Raw genomic sequence first — 22,964 nt, forward strand, 5'->3', positions numbered from 1 at the left:
AAAGAGAAGCAAAGCTGTAGCCCCCACAATTCCGGACTTCAAGCTACATTACAACGCTGTAATGATCAAAACAGTACAGGTACTGGCACAAAAACAGACACATAAATCAACAGAACAGAATAGAAAATCAAGAAATAAACCCACGATTATATGGCCAATTAATCTTTGACAAAGAAGGGAAAAAAATCCAATCGGAAAAAGTCTCTTCAACAAATGGTATTGGAAAACAGGACAGCAACATGCAAAAGAATGAAACTAGACTACTTTCTTACACAACACACAAAACCAAATTCAAAATGGATTAAAGTCCTGAATGTGACACCTGAAACCATAAAAATCCTAGAGGAGAACACAGGCAATAATTCTTTGACATGGGCCATAACAACTTCTTTCTAGATATGTCTGCTGAGGCAAGAGAAACACAAGCAAAAATAAACTATTGAGACTACAGCAAAATAAAAAGCCTCTGCACAATGGAAGAAATAATCAACAAAACTCAAAAGCAACCTACAGAATGGGAAAAGATATTTGCAAATGACATATATACGACAAAGCGTTTTAGTATCCAAAATATAGGTATATAGGTATATACATATGTCAAAATGTCACTCTTACCTTCAGATATTAACTAGCAAAGTGTGCAGCAACCCATACAAAAATTAAAATTTTGACTAAAAATGGAAAAGTAACCAAATTGTAACTGGTTATTTTTGTCCATATCTTAATAGGTAAAATGATGAGACTAATGATGCCACACACCAAAGAGAAACTGAAAAATTTTATTACTCATATAATGAGGTTTTCTGGCAGGAAGAGAGCAGACTCTCAACCAGGACCAAAAATGACACTAGAGAGCAAGTTGCAGTGATTATCTTTGGCTTTTATTGTGGTTAAGGTGTGAGGCTAAAGTAAGAGTTCCATAGGGCTTCTGTTCATTTAATCTAGTTGAATTTGAACTTAAGTCATTATGGAATCCTACATGTCCAGAAAGTCTGAGGCTGGTAAGAGGTAAAATTTCTACTGACTGCCATCTTCAGGAGCCTAATGTTGTGTATTATAAGAAGAGAAATCAGTAATTTGGTTACTACCAATAATGTCTGTAAACCTGGGTGATAGGGAATGTCTGGATAAGTCCTTCATTATGGCTTTAGCATGTATACATCCATATGGGGCCTTGATTTATATTTTTGCACATCTGTGAGGCAGGAAATTATCACAGTCCTTTTCCTCAGAGGAAGCAATCTTGGTGACTGAAGTTCAGCCAATTGTGCTGACCTTTGAGTCCCATCCTTCACAGGGATGTTCAGTGTACGAAATGAAAGTCAACAACTCTCCTTGGAGCTCCGTATGTGTGATGGTGGCACAGCCATCTGCAAAATGAACAAACTCCTTTTGCTGTTCATTCAGTTGATTCCTAGGGGCTCCCCATGTAGCCAAGGGGTCCAGGAGATGTATGAATTCCCCCATCACCATGGCATGTGTCAAGGGTCTAAGGATAGAACACCACCCCCTCTTGCAGGTGGCATATGTCAGAGGACCCAGATCTGGCCCCATCCTGCATAATGCCTATTTTCATTTTAGCAAGGAGGATTTAGAGGTCATGCCATGCTTGTAGGGTACTGCTTCCATGACACAGGCTTAATAGGAAATTTGGTATGGAAGGTCATAGACTCAGGGCCTCTAAAAATTTCCCAAAAGAAAATAGTATGTGGCCAGCAGTTATCACTCTAATGGCATACAGTATGGGATTTAAGAGGGCAGTCTCTTGTACCAGAAGACATTATTACATAAACCATTATGGTATATTGTGTGGCCTGCAGCTTGAGGCTGGTTAGGGAGGTGGATAATTTATGGCCATCACAGGCAGACCAGAGACTCCAGGAGGCAAGAAAAGAGGTTGTTAAGACCTCTGTAAAAGGAGTTTTATTGGACATTGATGGAAATGCCTTTTATACTACAATTTAAACAATTCTAGAGCTTTGCTCTGGAGGGTCCTATTCAAAGTGGGCTGATTTTTCAAGTAACAGTGTAAATTAGCTTAAACAAAACTTGTGAATGAGGAATATATTGCCTCTATTTTTTTTAAGATTTTATTTATTTATTTGACAGAGATCACAAGTAGACAGAGAGGCAGGCAGACAGAGAGAGACAGAGGAGGAAGCAGGCTCCCTGCCGAGCAGAGAGCCCGACGTGGGGCTCGATCACAGGACCCTGGGATCATGACCTGAGCTGAAGGCAGAGGCTTTAACCCACTGAGCCACCCAGGTGCCCCGGAATATATTGCCTCTAAAGTCCAAAATGGCCTAAAAGATGTTCAGCTTGTTTTAACATTATGGGTGCTGAAAGGGTCAGTAACTCTTTCTTGACACTATGAGGTATGGAGAGGCCCTTGACTGATCAAATAACACCCAAAAATGGGAGGAGTCAAGATGGCGGAGAAGTAGCAGGCTGAGACTACTTCAGGTAGCGGGAGATCAGCTAGATAGCTTATCTAAAGACTGCAAACACCTACAAATCCAACAGGAGATCGAAGAGAAGAAGAACAACAATTCTAGAAACAGAAAATCAACCACTTTCTGAAAGGTAGGACTGGCAAAGAAGTGAATCCAAAGAGAGGGGAAGATAAACCCAGGGGGAGGGGCCGGCTCCCGGCAAGTGGCAGAGCAACAGAGCACAAAATCAGACTTTTAAAAGTCTGTTCCGCTGAGGGACATCGCTCCAGAGGCTTAACCAGGGTGAAGCCCACGCGGGGTCAGCGTGGCCTCAGGTCCTGCAGGGTCACAGAAGGATCGGGGGTGTCTGAGTGTTGCAGAGCTTACAGGTATTAGAATGGGGAAGCCGGCTACAGAGACAGAGCTGAGGAGTGAGCTCTCAGCTCGGGGTTACCTTGAAACGGTCGCAGGCTAGGTCAGCTCGGAGCGCAGCCGGGGGCCAGGGTGACGGGAGTAACTGGGCGCTGTTCTCTGAGGGCGCACTGAGGAGTGGGGCCCCGGGCTCTTGGCTCCTCTGGGCCGGAGACCGGGAGGCCACCATCTTCATTCCCGTCCTCCGGAACTCTATGGAAAGCGCTCAGGGAACAAAACCTCCCAAAGCAAACCCGAGCGGATTACTCAGCCCAGCCCCTGGTAAGGGTGGTGCAATTCCGCCTGGGGCAAAGACACTTGAGAATCACTACAACAGGCTCCTCCCCCAGAAGATTAACAAGAAACCCAGCCAGGACCAAGGTCACTTACTGAGGAGTGCAGTTTCAATACCAAGGAGAGTAGCGGAACTCCAGAGGAGGAGAAAGCAAAGCACGGAACTCATGGCTTTCTCCTCATGATTCTTTAGCCTTGCAGTTAATTTAATTTTTTTTTTCAATTTTTTTTCTCTTCTTCTGCCAAATTTTTTTTAACTTTTACCCTTTTCTTTTTTAACGTTTTTTAACTAGTTTATCTAATATATATATATTTTTTCTTTTTTCTATTTTTTTCTTTATACATCTTCTTTTTTTAATTGTTTCATTTTTTTTTCTTTTCTTTCTGAACCTCTTTTTATCCCCTTTCTCCCCCCTCATGATTTGGGATCTCTTCTGATTTGGTTAAAGCATATTTTCCTGGGGTTGTTGCCACCCTTTTAGTATTTTACTTGCTCCTTCATATACTCTTATCTGGACAAAATGACAAGGTGGAAAAATTCACCACAAAAAAAAAGAACAAGAGGCAGTACCAAAGGCTAGGGACCTAATCAATACAGACATTGGTAATATGTCAGATTCAGAGTTCAGAATGATGATTCTCAAGGTTCTAGCCGGGCTCGAAAAAGGCATGGAAGATATTAGATAAACCCTCTCAGGAGATATAAAAATAAAAGAACTAAAATCTAACCAAGTTGAAATAAAAAAAGCGATTCATGAGGTGCAATCAAAAATGGAGGCTCTCACTGCTAGGATAAATGAGGCAGAAGAAAGAATTAGCGATATAGAAGACCAAATGACAGAGAATAAAGAAGCTGAGCAAAAGAGGGACAAACAGCTACTGGACCACGAGGGGAGAATTCGAGAGATAAGTGACGAAACAACATTAGAATAATTGGGATTCCAGAAGAAGAGGAAACAGAGAGGGGAGCAGAAGGTATATTGGAGAGAATTATTGGAGAGAATTTCCCCAATATGGCAAAGGGAACAAGCATCAAAATCCAGGAGGTTCAGAGAACCCCCCTCAAAATCAATAAGAATAGGTCCACACCCCGTCACCTAATAGTAAAATTTACAAGTCTTAGTGACAAAGAGAAGATCCTGAAAGCAGCCCGGGAAAAGAAGTCTGTAACGTACAATGGTAAAAATATTAGATTGGCAGCAGACTTATCCACAGAGACCTGGCAGGCCAGAAAGAACTGGCATGATATATTCAGAGCACTAAACGAGAAAAACATGCAGCCAAGAATACTATATCCAGCTAGGCTATCATTGAAAATAGGAGGAGAGATTAAAAGCTTCCAGGACAAACAAAAACTGAAAGAATTTGCAAATACAAAACCAGCTCTACAGGAAATATTGAAAGGGGTCCTCTAAGCAAAGAGAGACCCTAAAAGTAGTAGATCAGAAAGAAACAGAGACAATATACAATAACAGTCACCTTACAGGCAATACAATGGCACTAAATTCATATCTCTCAATAGTTACCCTGAATGTTAATGGGCTAAATGCCCCAATCAAAAGACACAGGGTATCAGAATGGATAAAAAAACAAAACCCATCTTTATGTTGCCTACAAGAAACTCATCTTAAACCCGAAGACACCTCCGGATTTAAAGTGAGGGGGTGGAAAAGAATTGACCATGCTAATGGACATCAGAAGAAAGCAGGAGTGGCAATCCTTATATCAGATCAATTAGATTTTAAGCCAAAGACTATAATAAGAGATGAGGAAGGACACTGTATCATACTCAAAGGAACTGTCCAACAAGCAGATCTAACAATTTTAAATATCTATGCCCCTAACGTGGGAGCAGCCAACTATATAAACCAATTAATAACAAAATCAAAGAAACACATCAACAATAATACAATAATAGTAGCGGATTTTAACACTCCCCTCACTGAAATGGACAGATCATCCAAGCAAAAGATCAACAAGGAAATAAAGGCCTTAAATGACACACTGGACCAGATGGACAATCACAGATATATTCAGAACATTTCATCCCAAAGCAACAGAATACACATTCTTCTCTAGTGCACATGGAACATTCTCCAGAATAGATCACATTCTCGGTGCTAAATCAGGTCTCAATCGTTATCAAAAGATTGGGAATCATTCCCTGCATATTTTCAGACCACAACGCTCTGAAGCTAGAACTCAATCACAAGAGGAAATTTGGAAAGAACCCAAGTACATGGAGACTAAACAGCATCCTTCTAAAGAATGAATGGGTCAACCAGGAAATTAAAGAAGAATTGAAAAAATTCATGGAAACAAATGATAATGAAAACACAACGGTTCAAAATCTGTGGGACACAACAAAGGCAGTCCTGAGAGGAAAATATATAGCGGTACAAGCCTTTCTCAAGAAACAAGAAAGGTCTCAGGTACACAACCTAACCCTACACCTAAAGGAGCTAGAGAAAGAACAAGAAAGGAACCCTAAACCCAGCAGGAGAAGAGAAATCATAAAGATCAGAGCAGAAATCAATGAAATAGAAACCAAAAAAACAATAGAACAAATCAACGAAACTAGGAGCTGGTTCTTTGAAAGAATTAATAAGATCGATAAACCCCTGGCCAGACTTATCAAAAAGAAAAGAGAAGGACCCAAATAAATAAAATCATGAATGAAAGAGGAGAGATCACAACTAACACCAAAGAAATACAGACAATTATAAGAACATACTATGAGCAACTCTACGCCAACAAATTTGACAATCTGGAAGAAATGGATGCATTCCTAGAGACATATAAACTACCACAACTGAACCAGGAAGAAATAGAAAGCCTGAACAGACCCATAACCAGTAAGGAGATTGAAACAGTCATCAAAAATCTCCAAACAAACAAAAGCCCAGGGCCAGACGGCTTCCCGGGGGAATTCTACCAAACATTTAAAGAAGAACTAACTCCTATTCTCCTGAAACTGTTCCAAAAAATAGAAATGGAAGGAAAACTTCCACACTCATTTTATGAGGCCAGCATCACCTTGATCCCAAAACCAGACAAGGATCCCATCAAAAAAGAGAACTACAGACCAATATCCTTGATGAACACAGATGCAAAAATTCTCGCCAAAATACTAGCCAATAGGATTCAACAGTACATTAAAAGGATTATTCACCACGACCAAGTGGGATTTATTCCAGGGCTGCAAGGTTGGTTCAACATTTGCAAATCAATCAATGTGATACCGCACATTAATAAAAGAAAGAACAAGAACCAATGATACTCTCCGTAGATGCTGAGAAAGCATTTGTGAAAGTACAGCATCCCTTCCTGATCAAAACTCTTCAAAGTGTAGGGATAGAGGGCACTTACTTCAATATTATCAAAGCCATCTATGAAAAACCCACCGCAAATATCATTCTCAATGGAGAAAAACTGAAAGCTTTTCCGCTAAGGTCAGGAACACGGCAGGGATGTCCATTATCACCACTGCTATTCAACATAGTACTAGAAGTCCTAGCCTCAGCAATCAGACAACAAAAGGAAATGAAAGGCATCCAAATCGGCAAAGAAGAAATCAAACTATCACTCTTCGCAGATGATATGATACTATATGTGGAAAACCCAAAAGACTCCACTCCAAAACTGCTAGAACTTGTACAGGAATTCAGTAAAGTGTCAGGATATAAAATCAATGCACAGAAATCAGTTGCATTTCTCTACACCAACAACAAGACAGAAGAAAGAGAAATTAAGGAGTCCATCCCATTTACAATTGCACCCAAAACTATAAGATACCTAGGAATAAACCTAACCAAACAGGCAAAGAATCTATACACAGAAAACTATAAAGTACTCATGAAAGAAATTGAGGAAGACACAAAGAAATGGAAAAATGTTCCATGCTCCTGGATTGGAAGAATAAATATTGTGAAAATGTCTATGCTACCTAAAGCAATCTACACATTTAATGCAATTCCTATCAAAGTACAATCCATTTTTTTTTCAAAGAAATGGAACAAATAATCCTAAAATTTATATGGAACCAGAAAAGACCTCGAATAGCCAAAGCAATATTGAAAAAGAAAGCCAAAGTTGGTGGCATCACAATTCCAGACTTCAAGCTCTATTACAAAGCTGTCATCATCAAGACAGCATGGTACTGGCACAAAAACAGACACATAGATCAATGGAACAGAATAGAGAGCCCAGAAATAGACCCTCAACTCTATGGTCAACTAATCTTCGACAAAGCAGGAAAGAATGTCCAATGGAAAAAAGACAACCTCTTCAATAAATAGTGTTGGAAAAATTGGACAGCCACATGCAGAAAAATGAAATTGGATCATTTCCTTACACCACACCCGAAAATAGACTCAAAATGGATGAAGGACCTCAATGTGAGAAAGGAATCCATCAAAATCCTTGAGGAGAACACAGGCAGCAACCTCTTCGACCTCAGCCGCAGCAACATCTTCCTAGGAACATCGCCAAAGGCAAGGGAAGCAAGGGCAAAAATGAACTATTGGGATTTTATCAAGATCAAAAGCTCTTGCACAGCAAAGGAAACAGTTAACAAAACCAAAAGACAACTGACAGAATGGGAGAAGATATTTGCAAACGACATATCAGATAAAGGGCTAGTGTCCAAAATCTATAAAGAACTTAGCAAACTCAACACCCAAAGAACCAATAATCCAATCAAGAAATGGGCAGAGGACATGAACAGACATTTCTGCAAAGAAGACATCCAGATGGCCAACAGACACATGAAAAAGTGCTCCACATCACTCGGCATCAGGGAAATACAAATCAAAACCACAATGAGATATCACCTCACACCAGTCAGAATGGCTAAAATTAACAAGTCAGGAAATGACAGATGCTGGCGAGGATGTGGAAAAAGGGGAACCCTCCTACACTGTTGGTGGGAATGGAAGCTGGTGCAACCACTCTGGAAAACAGCATGGAGGTTCCTCAAAATGTTGAAAAATAGAACTACCCTATGACCCAGCAATTGCACTCCTGGGTATTTACCCTAAAGATACAAACGTAGTGATCCGAAGGGGCACGTGCACCCGAATGTTTATAGCAGCAATGTCTACAATAGCCAAACTATGGAAAGAACCTAGATGTCCTTCAACAGACGAATGGATAAAGAAGAAGTGGTATATATACACAATGGAATACTATGCAGCCATCAAAAGAAATGAAATCTTGCCATTTGCGACGACGTGGATGGAACTAGAGGGTATCATGCTTAGCGAAATAAGTCAATCGGAGAAAGACAACTATCATATGATCTCCCTGATATGAGGGAGAGGAGATGCAACACAGGGAGTTAAGGGGGTAGGAGAAGAGTAAATGAAACAAGATGGGATTGGGAGGGTGACAAAACATAAGTGACTCTTAATCTCACAAAACAAACTGAGGGTTGATGGGGGGAGGGGGGTTGGGGGGGTGGGATTATGGACATTGGGTAGGGTATGTGCTATGGTGAGTGCTGTGAAGTCTGTAAACCTGGAGATTCACAGACCTGTACCCCTGGGGATAAAAATATATTATATGTTTATAAAAAATAAAATTAAAAAAAAAAGAATTAATGCATAAAAATCCCTAAGAGAGTTTCTGGCACATAAGAAGTATTCAATAAAAAGTTTATTATCATTATTGTCTTTGGACTGCTTCTGACTATATATTTACAGGAAAAGTCTCAAGTCATTTTCTCTATTTTTCTATCTCATAAAATTGTCAAAACAAAAATATAACACCTAACATTTTTTTCAGGAGTGTAGTCAATGGTCCATTTACTTTCTCTTTTTATATCTTTTTTTTTTTTAATTTTTTAGCCTTGTCAAAAATCCCCTTGTTGATCAAGAACTAATGCAAGACAAAACCAGCAGGTTCACCTGCAAAGGAAAACCGATTTACCATTTCATGGGGACCCCTACCTTTGTTCAGTACACTGTAGTATCAGATATAAATCTTGCTAAAATCGATGATGATGCAAATTTAGAGAGAGTTTGTCTGTTTGGATGTGGGTTTTCAACCGGCTACGGAGCTGCAGTCAACACTGCCAAGGTAAAAGTGTTTCATCACCAGGTTGCATGAAACAGGATTTTACCAGGAGACAGGGTGATAAAACAGCTAGTTATTCTTCAAGCCCTAGCTCTGTCATTGATCACCTCTGTGGTGTTAGGCAAATTATTTAACCTCTCTACTCCTACTCTCTGCAATAACATCTACTACAAATGGTTTTGGAGATGATTAAATCATATTACCTATGTAAGACATCTGGCCCAGCAGCTGGCATAGAGTTGGCACCTGGTTCATGTTAATCTCTTTTCCTATACGGATACATTAGATTACAGACCATCCCTGCCTTAAACACTGCCTGGTTAAATATGTCCCCTGAATATAAATGCTCATCCTGGGACAGCAGACCCAGTCAAGAGGCAACAGAAACTACAGAAACCCCACCCATACAGTCACCCCTGCTTTCCCCCTGATCTTGCAGATTTCTCTCCCTCCAATTTGTAGTTCATCTCCGCTTCTCATCCTGTCCCTTTATGGCTCCAATGGAGTGTCTCAGGAGGCAGCCCTGAGTGTGGCAAGATGCATCCCTGGAAGCTTTCACAAGCTTCTAGAAGCTTTCACAAAACTGTTCAATGAGAACTGGACAGATGTCAGTATCACTTGGATGCCTCAAACAACCCCCTTATTGAAGCCTCTTTCACATCAGTCTTCATCCCTTGAGTTCAAACTGCAAAATGCAACCAGAGTGGTATTTCTAAACAACAAATGTGAAGATTTCATTCCCCTTTCATTATTCCACTTTTCTGTCAGCAAGCTAGTGATTCTCCCTAATTCTCCCTTCGCAGGCTCACCATTCCCCAAGGCTGACCCTCAGTCTCTGGGCTCCAGTAACTGTGGCACCTGGGCTTTCCATACCTGGTTCCCACCAACACTGTATGGAAAACTCCCCCACCTCTTCTGGTTGACTCCATTTTTTTTTTAACTTCCTACCAGAAACCCTCCAACCTCTCAGGCATGCATTGAGTGTCCCTGCCAAGTTCCCCCAAAGTATCTGTGTTTATCCCCATCTTCCTTCTTAACACACTCTGGAGAAATTTTCCATTTATTTCTCCTTCCTATCAGACTATTTGGTCCTTGAAGGCAAGAACTCTCTTGTTCATTGTGATATCTCCAGAGCCTAGCCCCATGCCTGGCACACAGTAGGAACTGGATAATTTTTCAATGAATGAATGAAGCCAGGCTCTTATGCGACCCTTTAAACACCTTGATAAGGCTTGATCCTCAGCTTTAAAATCCAAATATTCCTTTTTATCAGGCTACCTGGAGTTGTTTAAGTGCCAAGCAATTAAACTCAGCCTAACCAAAATAAAAAGCTGATCTAATAGCCAAAATATCAAGATAAGACTTCTCACTGAGAATTACTCAAGCAGACAGGAATGCTACTTTTGGCTATTAGTATATTAAAAATTAAAAAATTGTATGAGAAGTCAGACTACAATCTGAAGGCTCCTAGAGGAAAGGTATCGTTAATTGAGTGGAGTTAAAAGCAGATGTAACCATGGAAGTCAAGGCATATTCTCCTCTAGAAAGCACTGGAAGCATTATTGCTCTTTGGGCCACCCGTCCCCCTTTCCTGGAGTCCATGCAGACTATCACCTTCTACTACTCTAGTCTTTCTTCAGGGATATTAACACTAAAGATTCAGCTACAGTTTTCTTTAAAAACCAATCAAAGTTGATGTAAATTTCACGTCCTGCTCTTCTCACTGTTGAGGAACACTTAAACCACTTCATAGGAGGCTTAGGGAATAGAAGAAAAATGAATCTGATAGTAACAAATTAAGAGAAGAAATATCACTGATTCTAGCCAAAGGGCAAGAGTTTAATAAAGTTTAATATACTTCTGGGAAAAAAAGTAATGAAACAACTTTGTATAATTATTGTATAACCTGCATCCAGGATGACCAGGACTCCTAATTCTTTTTAATCTGCTCATATCCTTTACTGCCAAATTAACCACAAGTCACAGAGATCTTTGGAAGCATGAAAGTGTCCTGTAACAGTGTTGTCTATAAATAGATAATCATCCACTATGTATAGTCCTATTCTCAAATGGGGAGAGGCGTACTTTATGTAACACTTTCCCCTACTGCAATCAAAGGCACTTTTACACACAGCCATTCAGTTGTTTAACACAATTAATACAGTGTATTCTAATTATATGGTTGTGAGCTGTGTACAACCACTGTGTACAACATTGCCCCAATGAGAAAAATGCCTTTCTACTCTCAATGACACAGGCAAATTTTTGAACACAGTCTCTAGAGAAATATATTTAGAACTATGGTGAACACATACCACAATATTAAATAGTACATTGTGTACATAGAAAATATTCTGAGTATTTGTAAAAAATGTTTTATTTCACCCTGAGTATCAAAAGTCAGTGTATGCATGCCTAATATCATGCATAAATTAAAGTAAGAGACACTCATTCACTCCATTCATTAACAATTTTGTTTCCAATTTAGAATGTATCACTACTCCCCGTGGGCAGATTCCTCTTTCCCTTTTGTTTATGATTTAATTCTAACAGTTTCCCATCATCATTAGAAAATATTACTTAAGCATATCTCTGTATAGTTTTTTTTTTTTTACTGTTATACCATTCTACAGAATAACACATCTCAGTCACAGCAACTTTCCTTATTCAATGCAACGAACATTTATTAAAGACACAACATACAGAATACCCTTAATAGCAATGTGGAAGATAATAAGCCTTCAAAGAACTTAGTCTTTTGAAGAAACACACAAATACAAAATCAATCAACCAAGGCAGATTATAAATACAACATAAAAAAAGCAAAAAGGTGGGCACTAATTCCTGATTGAAGAATCAAGAGAAGTTTCATAGGGAGAGTGTCACTTAAGTTAGGCCTAGAAGTATAGGTCACATTTTAAAGAGAGGAAATACGGTGAGAAGTGCATCAGGCAGAGGAAACAGCATGAACTAAGGACAGAGAAAGGGAATGGCAACAGTGTGCTGTGTTGTAGCAATGGAACTACCACAGAGAGGAAGCTAGAAGTCAGCAGTTCAGCTCTAAAAACCCTTCGGTGTGATGCAAAGAAATCTAGATTTCATTCCATTTAAATTAACTGATGATTTGGGATGGGAGCTAATTTACATATAGAGAAACATCTGTGCTCATTCAAAACCAACTATAACACTAATATGACCAAATAAGACTTATTAAAAATATAAATTAATTATGATCTATTGAAAAAGGAAAACAATAAACCCTTTAAAATATGTGGGTTTTAAAAATGTGTTCTGGTAACAGTTAAAGGAAAGAGGAAACAAGCAGTTTATTTTCACTTGGGTTTGCTTCTCATGAGCTGATAATTCTAATGTCATTCAAATGATTGCCCATATTTAGCCAATGACCCATCCATTTTCATATTGGCATATTTCCCCCATTAGTTCTATCATCTTGTTTTATGACAGGCAGTCTTTTATTTTTATGTTCCTGTCCCCAGCTCACTCTCTTCCTTAAAAAAAAAAAAAAAATAGAAAAAAAGGTGAGGCCACTTCCTTGTATAGGGGCAGCTTGATGGCTCAGTCTTAGGCATCTGCCTCTGGCTCAGGTCATAATCCCAGAGTCCTGAGATCGGCCTCTCATTGGTCTCCCTGCTGCGAGGGAAGCCTGCTTCTCCCTCTCCCACTCCTCCTGCTTGTGTTCCCTATTTCACTGTGTCTCTCTTTGTCAAGTAAGTAAAATCTTTTTTTTAAAAAAAAGTTATTTTATTATTTTCCTGCCTGCAGGTCACTCCTGGTTCTACTTGTGCTGTCTTTGGCCTAGGAGGAGTTGGTCTTTCTGCTATAATGGGTTGTAAAGCAGCAGGAGCTTCCAGAATCATAGCTATTGACATCAACAGTGAGAAGTTTACGAAGGCCAAAGCCCTTGGAGCCACTGACTGCCTCAATCCTAGAAAGCTCGATAAACCCACCCAGGAGGTCATCATTGAAATGACCAGTGGAGGTGTCGATTTTGCCCTTGACTGTGCAGGGGGACCTGAAACCATGGTATGTATATTTTTTATAATAGTATATAATAATTTATATTTGTTAACATTAATAAACATTGGCAATATGTTTATACTGAATAGTTATTTTATATTTACGTTATATTATATATTTATATAGACAATATTTATTAATAATATTAGATTGTGTGTATTATTACTAATATTTAACTAATAAATATTAATATTTACTTAGTAAGTTATTAATATTTCTGTATATCCTTCCACGTGAAATTCAGTAAAAAGAGAAAATTTAGAAATGAAAATCTTTTTTTTTTTTTTTTTAAAGATTTTATTTATTTATTTGTCAGAGAGAGAGAGAGCGAGCACAGGCAGACAGAGTGGCAGGCAGAGGCAGAGGGAGAAGCAGGCTCCCCACAGAACAAGGAGCCCGACATGGGACTCAATCCCAGGACGCGGGATCATGACCTGAGCTGAAGGCAGCTGCCCAACCAACTGAGCCACCCAGGCGTCCCTAGAAATGAAAATCTTAAGAGAATTGTGCCTATGAGAAATGAGAAAGAAAAAAACAAAAAAGGCAGATTTAGAGAAGGGAAGAAGATAGGCTGACACAATATCACCCCTAACAGCTGGAGGTATTCCACTCCCACCTAAAAGCAGAGAGGTCAAAGGTTAGCAATCTACAAAATTAGGTCCACATCATAAATCTGAAATTTTCAAATATATTCAATATATTAAATACAAACACACACACACACACACTGCAAAATTTAAAAGTGGATTTTTTTTTTCCTAAACACTACAATTCGGTATCATTCAGATTTCTTCTCTCTGGACAACCTACATAATTTGCAGGCCTGTCTAGGCACAGGGCCCTAAGTGACTGCACCAGCTGGAGACCCACAAAGCCAGCCCTGTTTATTCTACTCTAGAAAGTGGGGTAAAGAGCCAACCACAGAGATAACACATGGAAAAGTTAGCTTGCCAGACTGCCCAGCCTCACTCTCCAATGAAGGTTCACTTGATGCCTATTTATTTGCTCAAAGACACTAAGTAGGGTTTTGCTTTGTTTTATGAAATGACCAGTTTATCAACTAATTATCTGCCCATGAATTCTTCTTATTTCATGAGTGAGCTCTGTGAGTAACTATGGCATTATACCCTTTTATTTACGACTTCACTCAATGAAGGCTCCCAAAACCCTCCTCTGGGGAGGTTATAGAAAATAGAATTCTGTACTTTAACCTCCTAGTAGCAGGCTTCCCTACAGTTCTTCCCCTCGGTTCTTATCCAACTCACACGTTCTCCAGAAGAGAATGGAGTTGGGGAGGAGCTTCGGGAAGCATCAGGCTCCCTTCCTACATCTCTCCTCTCAGGATGGTTTCACTGGAATAATGTAACTGCTTAAAGTTACATTACTACCTGGCAGGTAATAAGCACTCAATAAATATTAGTTGTTACTGAAAATGCATGCATTAAGGGCTCCTTAATGTACTGTGTTCAATGCTTCAGACCCTGCTTTTTAAATTATCCTTGGCATCTGCAACTTAAAACATGTTACATCCACTCCTCCACTTTCCACAGCTCAAATTTTTTTCAAACACTGAAATTCAGCCTATTGACCTTATTTTCCCAGTACAGAGATTGTCAATACTGGCTACACTTTAGAAATGTCTGGGGAGTTGTTACATTTGATACATTTTTTAGTACCAATGCATGGACCATTACCCAGGATATTCTCATGAGCCTAGGGGCCAGGTACCAATATTTTTTTACAAGTCACTCAAGTCAAGAACCACTTGGTTTAAAACTTGGCAGGTTCTATTATTATTTAAATTATGGAACAGGATTATACCAGAGAATCCAAATAAGAATAGATGGATTTATTTAATCACAAAAAGTTCAGCTACCTACCCATCCATCAAGTTGCCATAACTAAGGAAAGCTAAATTTCTCAGGTGTAGAGGATATTCCAGTAATGTGTGTGAACTTGAGTTCAACAAACACTAATTCTCTAAAGCAGGCTAAAAAATCCAACAGAACAATCAGAAAGTTACAATAACTGACAATGTTATAGTTTTGAGAAGTAAAAGTAATTCTCATCAAAAGTTATCAGAAGCTTCAAAATAAAACCTTGTACTTGCATATAATATCCATTTTTAACTAAGTTATCATTAAGGAGATGAATTCCTCACTTGAGCAAAGCTCCAGAAATGTAGAAAAGGCAAACAGGGGGAGCACCTGAGTGGCTTAGTTAGTTAGGCATCAGACTCTTGATTTCAGCTTGGGTCATGATCCTGGGGTCATGGGATTGAGCCCACATTGAGCTCTGTACTCAGCAAGCAGTCCACTCAGGATTCTCTCTCCCTCTGACCCTCTCAACTGCATGCTCTCTTGCTCACATGGATAAATCTTAAAAAAAAAAAAAATAAAAAGGCAAACAGGAAAAACACTTTAAAACTAAAACAGAAAATAGGAGTCAATGTAAATAGCTAGCTTCAGGTAACAAGTCTATGAATTTTCCCCTCTCCACGGATCTCTCTATACAGCATAAAGAAAAATACTTCTGCCATATAAAAAGTGCATAGGTAGAAGAGCTGCTATTTAGAAATGTTATGAATTCTCAAAACAATAAACATTTACTCAAATAAAAATTTCAAAACACATTCTAATAGTTCTAGGTCACTGCATCTATCATTGCTAGTAAGACAGACAAAGAAAAGGGGGAGAATTTACTGTACTTCAAATTGTTTCTTTTAGGGGTACCTGGGTGGCTCAGTCAGTTAAGCATCTGTTTTGGCTCAGGTCATGACCCCAGGCTCCTAGGACTGAGTCCCCCATCAAGGCCCCCATTGGGCTCCCTGCTCAGCGGGGAGTCCGCTTCTCCCTCTCCTCTGCCACTCCCCCCACTTGTGCTCTCTCACTCTCACTCTCTCTCAAATAAATATATAAAATCTATTTTTTAATCGCTTCTTTTATACAGTGATTGGTGATGAAAAAAGCTATACTTCCTATTGAGACTTTTATAAAAGTAAAAATTGCCCCAACAAGTCAGAATTAAGTTGAGCACGGACTATGGCAAAGGACATAAAACAAAGCTCACACTTTTCTTCTTTAAGATTAGTCTCAAAAGATTTAAATGTTCATCTATTTACCATATAGCTTCTTGTGGAATGGCTATCAACAAGTTTATATATTTCTTAAATTTCTTTATATTTTCAATCCTTGGCATTTTTGTATTAACCCCAAACTTCCAATAAGTTACCATAATATGGTTTTCTCTGTCATGGGAAGATCAGTGCAACTCCCCTGGACCACTGCCTTCCTTGCAGTGACTCAGCAATCAAGGCTTAATCAAGCTCACATTTTCAGCTTCACAATCTCAACATGAGGTCATCTTGGTTGTTACAGCAGGAGAATGGACAGCTGGCAGGTCGCACACCAGCTTTCCTGTTTTGTCTATGAGGTAACACATCACTTCTGCTCACAGCCCATGGCCCAGAGTTAGTGATATAACTCCACCTAACTATGAGAGTTAAATAATGTAGGGAAACAGATGAAATGTTTTATGAGCAGCACCCAATGTCAGATTCTGTTTAACTGTTTTGCTCTCTGCTTTAAATAGATTTTTTTTAATCTATTCTATTGAGATATACTAAGTTTACAGTGTATACCTCACTTCCTAGGTTCTAGTAAATACTTATTCATCCTCTCCTCAGGACTTCAAGGATTGTGTTTTTATGTCTCTGAAATTGCACATTTTAGTATGTACTCAACGGCAGATCACAGAAAACTTGATTAGAATTTATAATATACATCTTCTAGAGTTCTTCCCTAACTTCACATATGTTTTTTTTCTTGATATGCAATGATCTACATTCCAGGTTCAGCCCAACTATGGTATTAAATAGAAGAAATTATTAGGCTCTGTTTCTTTCTAATATCTTTTTTGATGACATTCAAATTTTTAATGAATGTTCTATCTGAAACTGAACAGTGCAGCTTTAAGTATCAATCAACAATACCATTACCTCCTTAGCTTAAATAATCTTGTCTTATATGCAGAGTTGTATAAATTTTCCCTCAGGTATTGTACATACCTACTCTAGAGTTAGTGTTCTACTTTTTCTACTTACTCAGCTAATTCTTTTCGTTTGACTTCCAGAGAGCAGCCCTGGACAGTACAACAGCAGGTTGGGGGTCATGTACTTTCATTGGAGTAGACTCTGAAATGACAGGACTGATGATATTTCCAGTGGAGCTAATAATGGGCCATACCATAAATGGAACATGCTTTGGTGGTCAGTTTCTTTCCTCTTTTAATTTTCTCCATAGTGGTATGCAAATTCTTATAATGAAGATTATTGAATGGAAAGGAAAATTATTTAAATACTGAATGCCTAATAATACATCTAGAGACTATATAAAAGTTATTCTAGGAATTATTTGAAAGTAAATATTTTGTATACATGGATAACTACAATTTGCACACTGAAATTCAATTTGCATTAAAGTGAACCAACACAGAGGAACAAAAGGTAAACTTTGACCAAACTGAGATAATTCCTTATCTAGAAATAGGAACTAATTTTAACATTTCTTATTAAGAAAAACTTTTAAATAAATACAAGTGTAGAAAATTAAAGAAGCAACCTAATAATTTCATTCATTCAACAAACTGATTAAACTAACTCCTGTCAAGTACCATGTCTTTACTTGGCATTTTGGCCAAATTACAGGTTGGAAATGCATCGATTCTATCCCAAAGCTGGTTACTGACTACAAGAAGAAGAAAATTGATCTGGATATATTGGTGACTCATACCCTGCCTTTTGACAAAATCAATGAGGCATTTGACATAATGAACCAAGGCAAAAGGTAAATTAACAAACAGAGGAATAAGTGGTTTGAAAAAACTTTACGATGACTATTTTATGTTAAGAACTAACCAGTTTGTCTTTTCTGACATCTTCCACATCATCACACATACTAGATGTGCTTAAAAGATTAAATAGTGGCCTCTGGAAAAAAGATAAGCTTCCTACTCTATTTCCATAATATACACTGTCATACACTATTCCAACATAGAATGGGGATATAAACTGATACATATTTTCCTTCTCACAAACAACTATTAACTCAGTTGGGGCTGCTCTCTAGAAAGAAAGGTTTTCACAGTATAAGGTCAGGTTACTCTGGTGCAATATTGCCCTGGGTTTCACCTAAGTATGTTCTGCAATTAACAAAAAATGCCCACCCCAGGCCCTTCATAATCAGAACCAGGTAAAAACCATGGACATGTGAGCAGTGAGTGGCTCATTTAAAGAAACTTAAAGGGTGCCCCAACTCTAACTCCCTCTTGCTTTGTCCCTGGTCTTCTATAAGATACATTCTGATCTACAGTTTTAGCTATATTGTGCTCCTCTGGCACAGACCCTGAGAACTGATTTATAGAAATGTCCCAATTGGGGGACCTGTAGCAACTGGGGAGCAGGAGACCTTAGGATGATTAATTTTGGTTAAAATGATCAAGCACAGTTTGGTAACTAAAAACAAAGGGGAAAACACCAGGAACAGTTTCACAGAGGAGATGCAGGACCAAAAAAGCAATGAAAAGAGAAGATATCACAAAATGGGAGTCAGGGGAACCTAAAGTTAAATGACATGAGTTTGAAGCAGAAAATGTTGCAAAAGAAGAAAATAGGTCCATGACGTGAGGATCCAGTTTCTTTCCTGGGAAAGAAACCTGAGAAATTATTTCTACTGACATGAATTCTCTAATTTGCAAACATATTAGCTACAACGTATCCAAAAGAAGCTCAATAGGGGCACCAGGTTGGCTCAGACAGCTGAGCCCCTGCCTTTGGCTCAGGTCATGGTCCCAGAGTCCTGGGATCAAGTCCCACTTTGGGTTCCCTGCTCAGCGGGGAAAGTGCTCCTCCCCCTCACTCTCTCTCTATGCTCTTTCTCTCTCGAATGAGTAAAATCTTTATTAAAAAAAAAAAAAAGTTCAATAAAAAGAAAAAGAAAAAAGAACCATTATTTAAGCTATATAAGATAACTTAGTGTATAAATCCTGCAATATCTCGCACATTCTCAATAGCCCCATAAGGAACAGCCCTTATGTTGGGAGTTAGGTTGGAGTTTGGGGCCTCAGACTATAAAACTCTCATCTCCTCCACCACCATCCCCTTTTTCCCCTAGAGTTATGTTACAGAATATAACACACAAGGAATGCTGAGTGGGAGCCAAATGGAAAATGGTGAATTACTTTATTAATAGCTGGGAAAGTCTCCCATACTCTTAAAGCAGGCCTGATAATCAATGGAAGAATGCTAGGCTGAGGGCTAGATACCTGAATGAGGCCTCATACTTCCCCTCTGGCTCACTGGGAAGACCACATTACTGCCCACACTGATGGGAAAGTGACAGTGGAGAAGGCAGAGGATAGAAGTTAGCATATGGGTACAGAAGCAAGGAAGTAGAGGGAATGCAACACCCAGCTGGTCTTTTAAGGTGCAGTGACCCTGACTCATGGTGAGGCAAGGACACAGAGGTTCTCCCTCCACAGGTAGACAGATGTGGTTCCAGTCTCTGGGTGAAGAAACCATCACACATGGCAACCTGCTAAAGGCAGGGATTCCACAGCTAGGTGGAACATAAGGAAGTCTCTGTCCTTGAGGCTTTACCCCCTTCTTTGCTTCTTGTTGAAGGAATTATCCAGGAGTAAGAATATTTAGGTTCTCAGAAGCATCATCCCAGCACACCAAGCAGTGACTGTTCCAAGATGAAAATCCCACTACAACCAGAGCATGTTCTACTCTGTAGCAACAAAGTGCAGCACAGACCTCACCCAGGGTCACATGAGGGTCCCCAACTTTTCCCAGCTTAATAGCACCATGTACAAAGTATTATTAATTCCATGAATGGCAAGATAAAAGAAATTAGGGATAATGTATTAATTTCTTTTCTTTATAGATTGTCTATAAAGAAAGACTGAACCAAATGTTGAAAGAAAAATACAAAAATTGAGGCATCTGGGTGGCTCAGTCAGTTGGGCAGCTGCCTTCTGCTCAGGTCATGATCCCAGGGTCCTGGAATCGAGGCTGCATCGGGCTCCCTGTTTCTCCCTCTCCCTCTGCCTGTCATTCTCCTTGCTTGTGCTCTCTCTCTCTCTCTCTCTCTCTCTCTCAATCTCTGTCAAATAAATAAATAAAATCTTTAAAAAAATACAAAAATTATTTGTGTTTTGGTTAAATTTACCATAAAAAATTATGCCAACGATTGTCTTATTTTTCACAGCATTCGAATAGTCCTGACCTTCTGAAGACAGCAGGAACAATCTGGAAATCTACCTGACTGATTCTGAATGGTTCCAGTTGATTTGTAGCCTATAATAAGGAAACAAAGATTGCCATGAATTTAAACAACTATTTGTAGCTATATAATTACTTAACATCAAATAGTTATAAACATCATAGTATCTGTACCCATAAAGCATGTTAATATTTCCTGTTTAGTAAGTATGATAACTGATGTGTTTATGAACAGAATTATGAGAATTGTTTAAAACTAGTTCTGCAGGGGCGCTTGGGTGGCTCAGTCATTAAGCGTCTGCCTTCAGCTCAGGTCATGATCCCGGGGTTCTGGGATTGAGCCCCACATCCAGTTTCCTGCTTGGCGGGAAGCCTGTTTCTCCCTCTACTTGTGCTCCCTCTCTTGCTGTGTCGCTCTCTGTCAAATAAATAAATAAAGTCTTTAGAAAAATAAATAAATAAAACTATTTCTACAGAGGTGGGAGTGAAGAATGAAGAGTAATAAGTAAAGCTAGATTGGCTATATGTTTATAATATTTTAGGATGGGTGATGAATATATGGGGTTTCCTTACACTGTTCTCTCTACTTTTGTTTATATTAAAATTTTCCATAATAAAATAATTTTTACTAGAAAAAATTACTATTATAGATGTGTACATAAGATACATATATCTTTAAAATATGTCACGTATATAAAATGCTATTACATAATTTCTGGGTTTCAATAAGCTGCAAGCTCATCTTTAATAAGTTGCTCAGTAATTTCCTTTTTAACATCCGGTATTTTCTATTCTCTCAGCCCTACTTTACTGCTATGAACTACAATTACAAGTAGTGGGATATCAGAAGGTATATAAATGAGTATAGATGTACAAAAAATGAAGATTTTTTAAAAGAAAAAACACATCTATACCCTCCAATTTCTATCTTTATTAATTGCCCCTTTCACCTTTGATAATCATGACAACGTATAATGTTTAGAACTTCGGAGTTTAACAATCTATAATTTGCGTTAAGTATTTTTCCAGCCAATGAAAAATAACAAAGAGGGCGCCTGGGTGGCTCAGTGGTTTAAGCTGCTGCCTTCGGCTCAGGTCATGATCTCAGGGTCCTGGGATGGAGTCCCACATCGGGCTCTCTGCTCAGCAGGGAGCCTGCTTCCCTCCCTCTCTCTGCCTGCCTCTCTGTCTACTTGTGATCTCTCTCTGTCAAATAAATAAATAAAATCTTTAAAAAAAAAAAAGAAAAATAACAAAGAGAAAAGTACCTATAATAAAGTAACACAGTAAGTAAAAAGTTACAAGATATAACAGACAATAAGATTTATATAGGCTTTAGTGGGAAAGGAGGGGAAAAAATTAAAAATAAAAAAGATTTATATGAAAAGTAAAATGAGTATTTTTAAACAATCCTCATAGACACTACAATGGACAGTTTAAGGATAAGAGAGATAATAATATCATGATATTTGGATCACAGTAACAAACACTAGCTATCAGCTTAGAATAACTCCTGAAACCAACTAGTTTTATTTTTAAATGTTTTCCACATGTTGAATTCTGAGGGAAAATAAACTTCTCAGAAGCTCTGGCAGAGGAGGGTGATAATATCTCAAAGCAGAAACTAGTATTCCTGCTTCCTGCAGAGTCTCTTTCCTTAGAAATGGAAGCCAGTTCATCTGTGTGTAAATGCTTGCTTTGTTGGCATCCTGGGGAGAAGGATGTGCCCAACAGAAGGCTGGCTGTCCTTTCCCAGGCTATTCCCTGTGTCAGGTATGTCTGTCCCCTCATCCCCTCACCTCCTCTCCTCAAGCCTTCTCCAGCCTCCCTTGAGTTCCACCACCTTTTCAAGCTGTTGGCAGCCACAGAGATGTTTTCCCTCCCTGATCTCCTTAGGTTCTTAATGTCTTTATCGAAATCCTAACACACGCCTTTTCAAGTGCATGTTTGTAAACTTCTTCAAGGCAGACAGTCTTTGAATACGTGCCTCTGTTAGACACAATAAATAGATGGTGCTTGACAGAGTTTATCCTCACAAGTATCTGGTTTATGTTAGAATGATATTTCTTCTAAGTGATATTTTTCCAAAACATTTTCTACATGCTTCTTTTTCTACTAAACAGAGATTCACAAACCCAATCCTAATAACTCAGAATGGTCACTATGAGAATTTTTATGCCAAGTTGTTTTCCTCTTCCTCTCCCTTCTCTCCCTCTATCTCTGCAATCACTCCTGCAGTCAGTGGCCCCTGACTCTATCCGTCTTTTAATTTTCCAATTTTGGTTCTGTGACTTGGAAAAAAACAAACAAAACAACTTCATTATTCTTCACAAGTCTGTTAAAATTACTTACATAATCAGTGAAAACCCAGAGTGATGTGTATGAAGTTAAAGCTGAACTTTGATCATTCCTTTGGCAGCAGAGGCCTTTTT

At 38.8% G+C, this 22,964-nt stretch overlaps 1 protein-coding gene across 1 annotated transcript; it reads left to right on the forward strand.

The window, feature by feature from the left end:
• Positions 1 to 1,299: 1,299 nt before the first annotated feature.
• LOC111152728 (alcohol dehydrogenase 4-like) lies at positions 1,300 to 20,817 on the forward strand. The gene is made up of 6 exons (XM_022511321.1): positions 1,300 to 1,451; positions 8,984 to 9,221; positions 12,996 to 13,256; positions 17,382 to 17,517; positions 17,956 to 18,094; positions 20,519 to 20,817. Exons 1-6 carry the CDS (start codon positions 1,300 to 1,302, stop codon positions 20,541 to 20,543), a joined length of 951 nt encoding a protein of 316 aa, XP_022367029.1. The 3' UTR covers positions 20,544 to 20,817.
• Positions 20,818 to 22,964: the final 2,147 nt, after the last annotated feature.

The sequence above is a fragment of the Enhydra lutris genome, unplaced genomic scaffold (assembly GCF_002288905.1).
Source record: "Enhydra lutris kenyoni isolate GAN:26980312 unplaced genomic scaffold, ASM228890v2 scaffoldscaffold3, whole genome shotgun sequence".
NCBI classification, from domain to species: domain Eukaryota; kingdom Metazoa; phylum Chordata; class Mammalia; order Carnivora; family Mustelidae; genus Enhydra; species Enhydra lutris.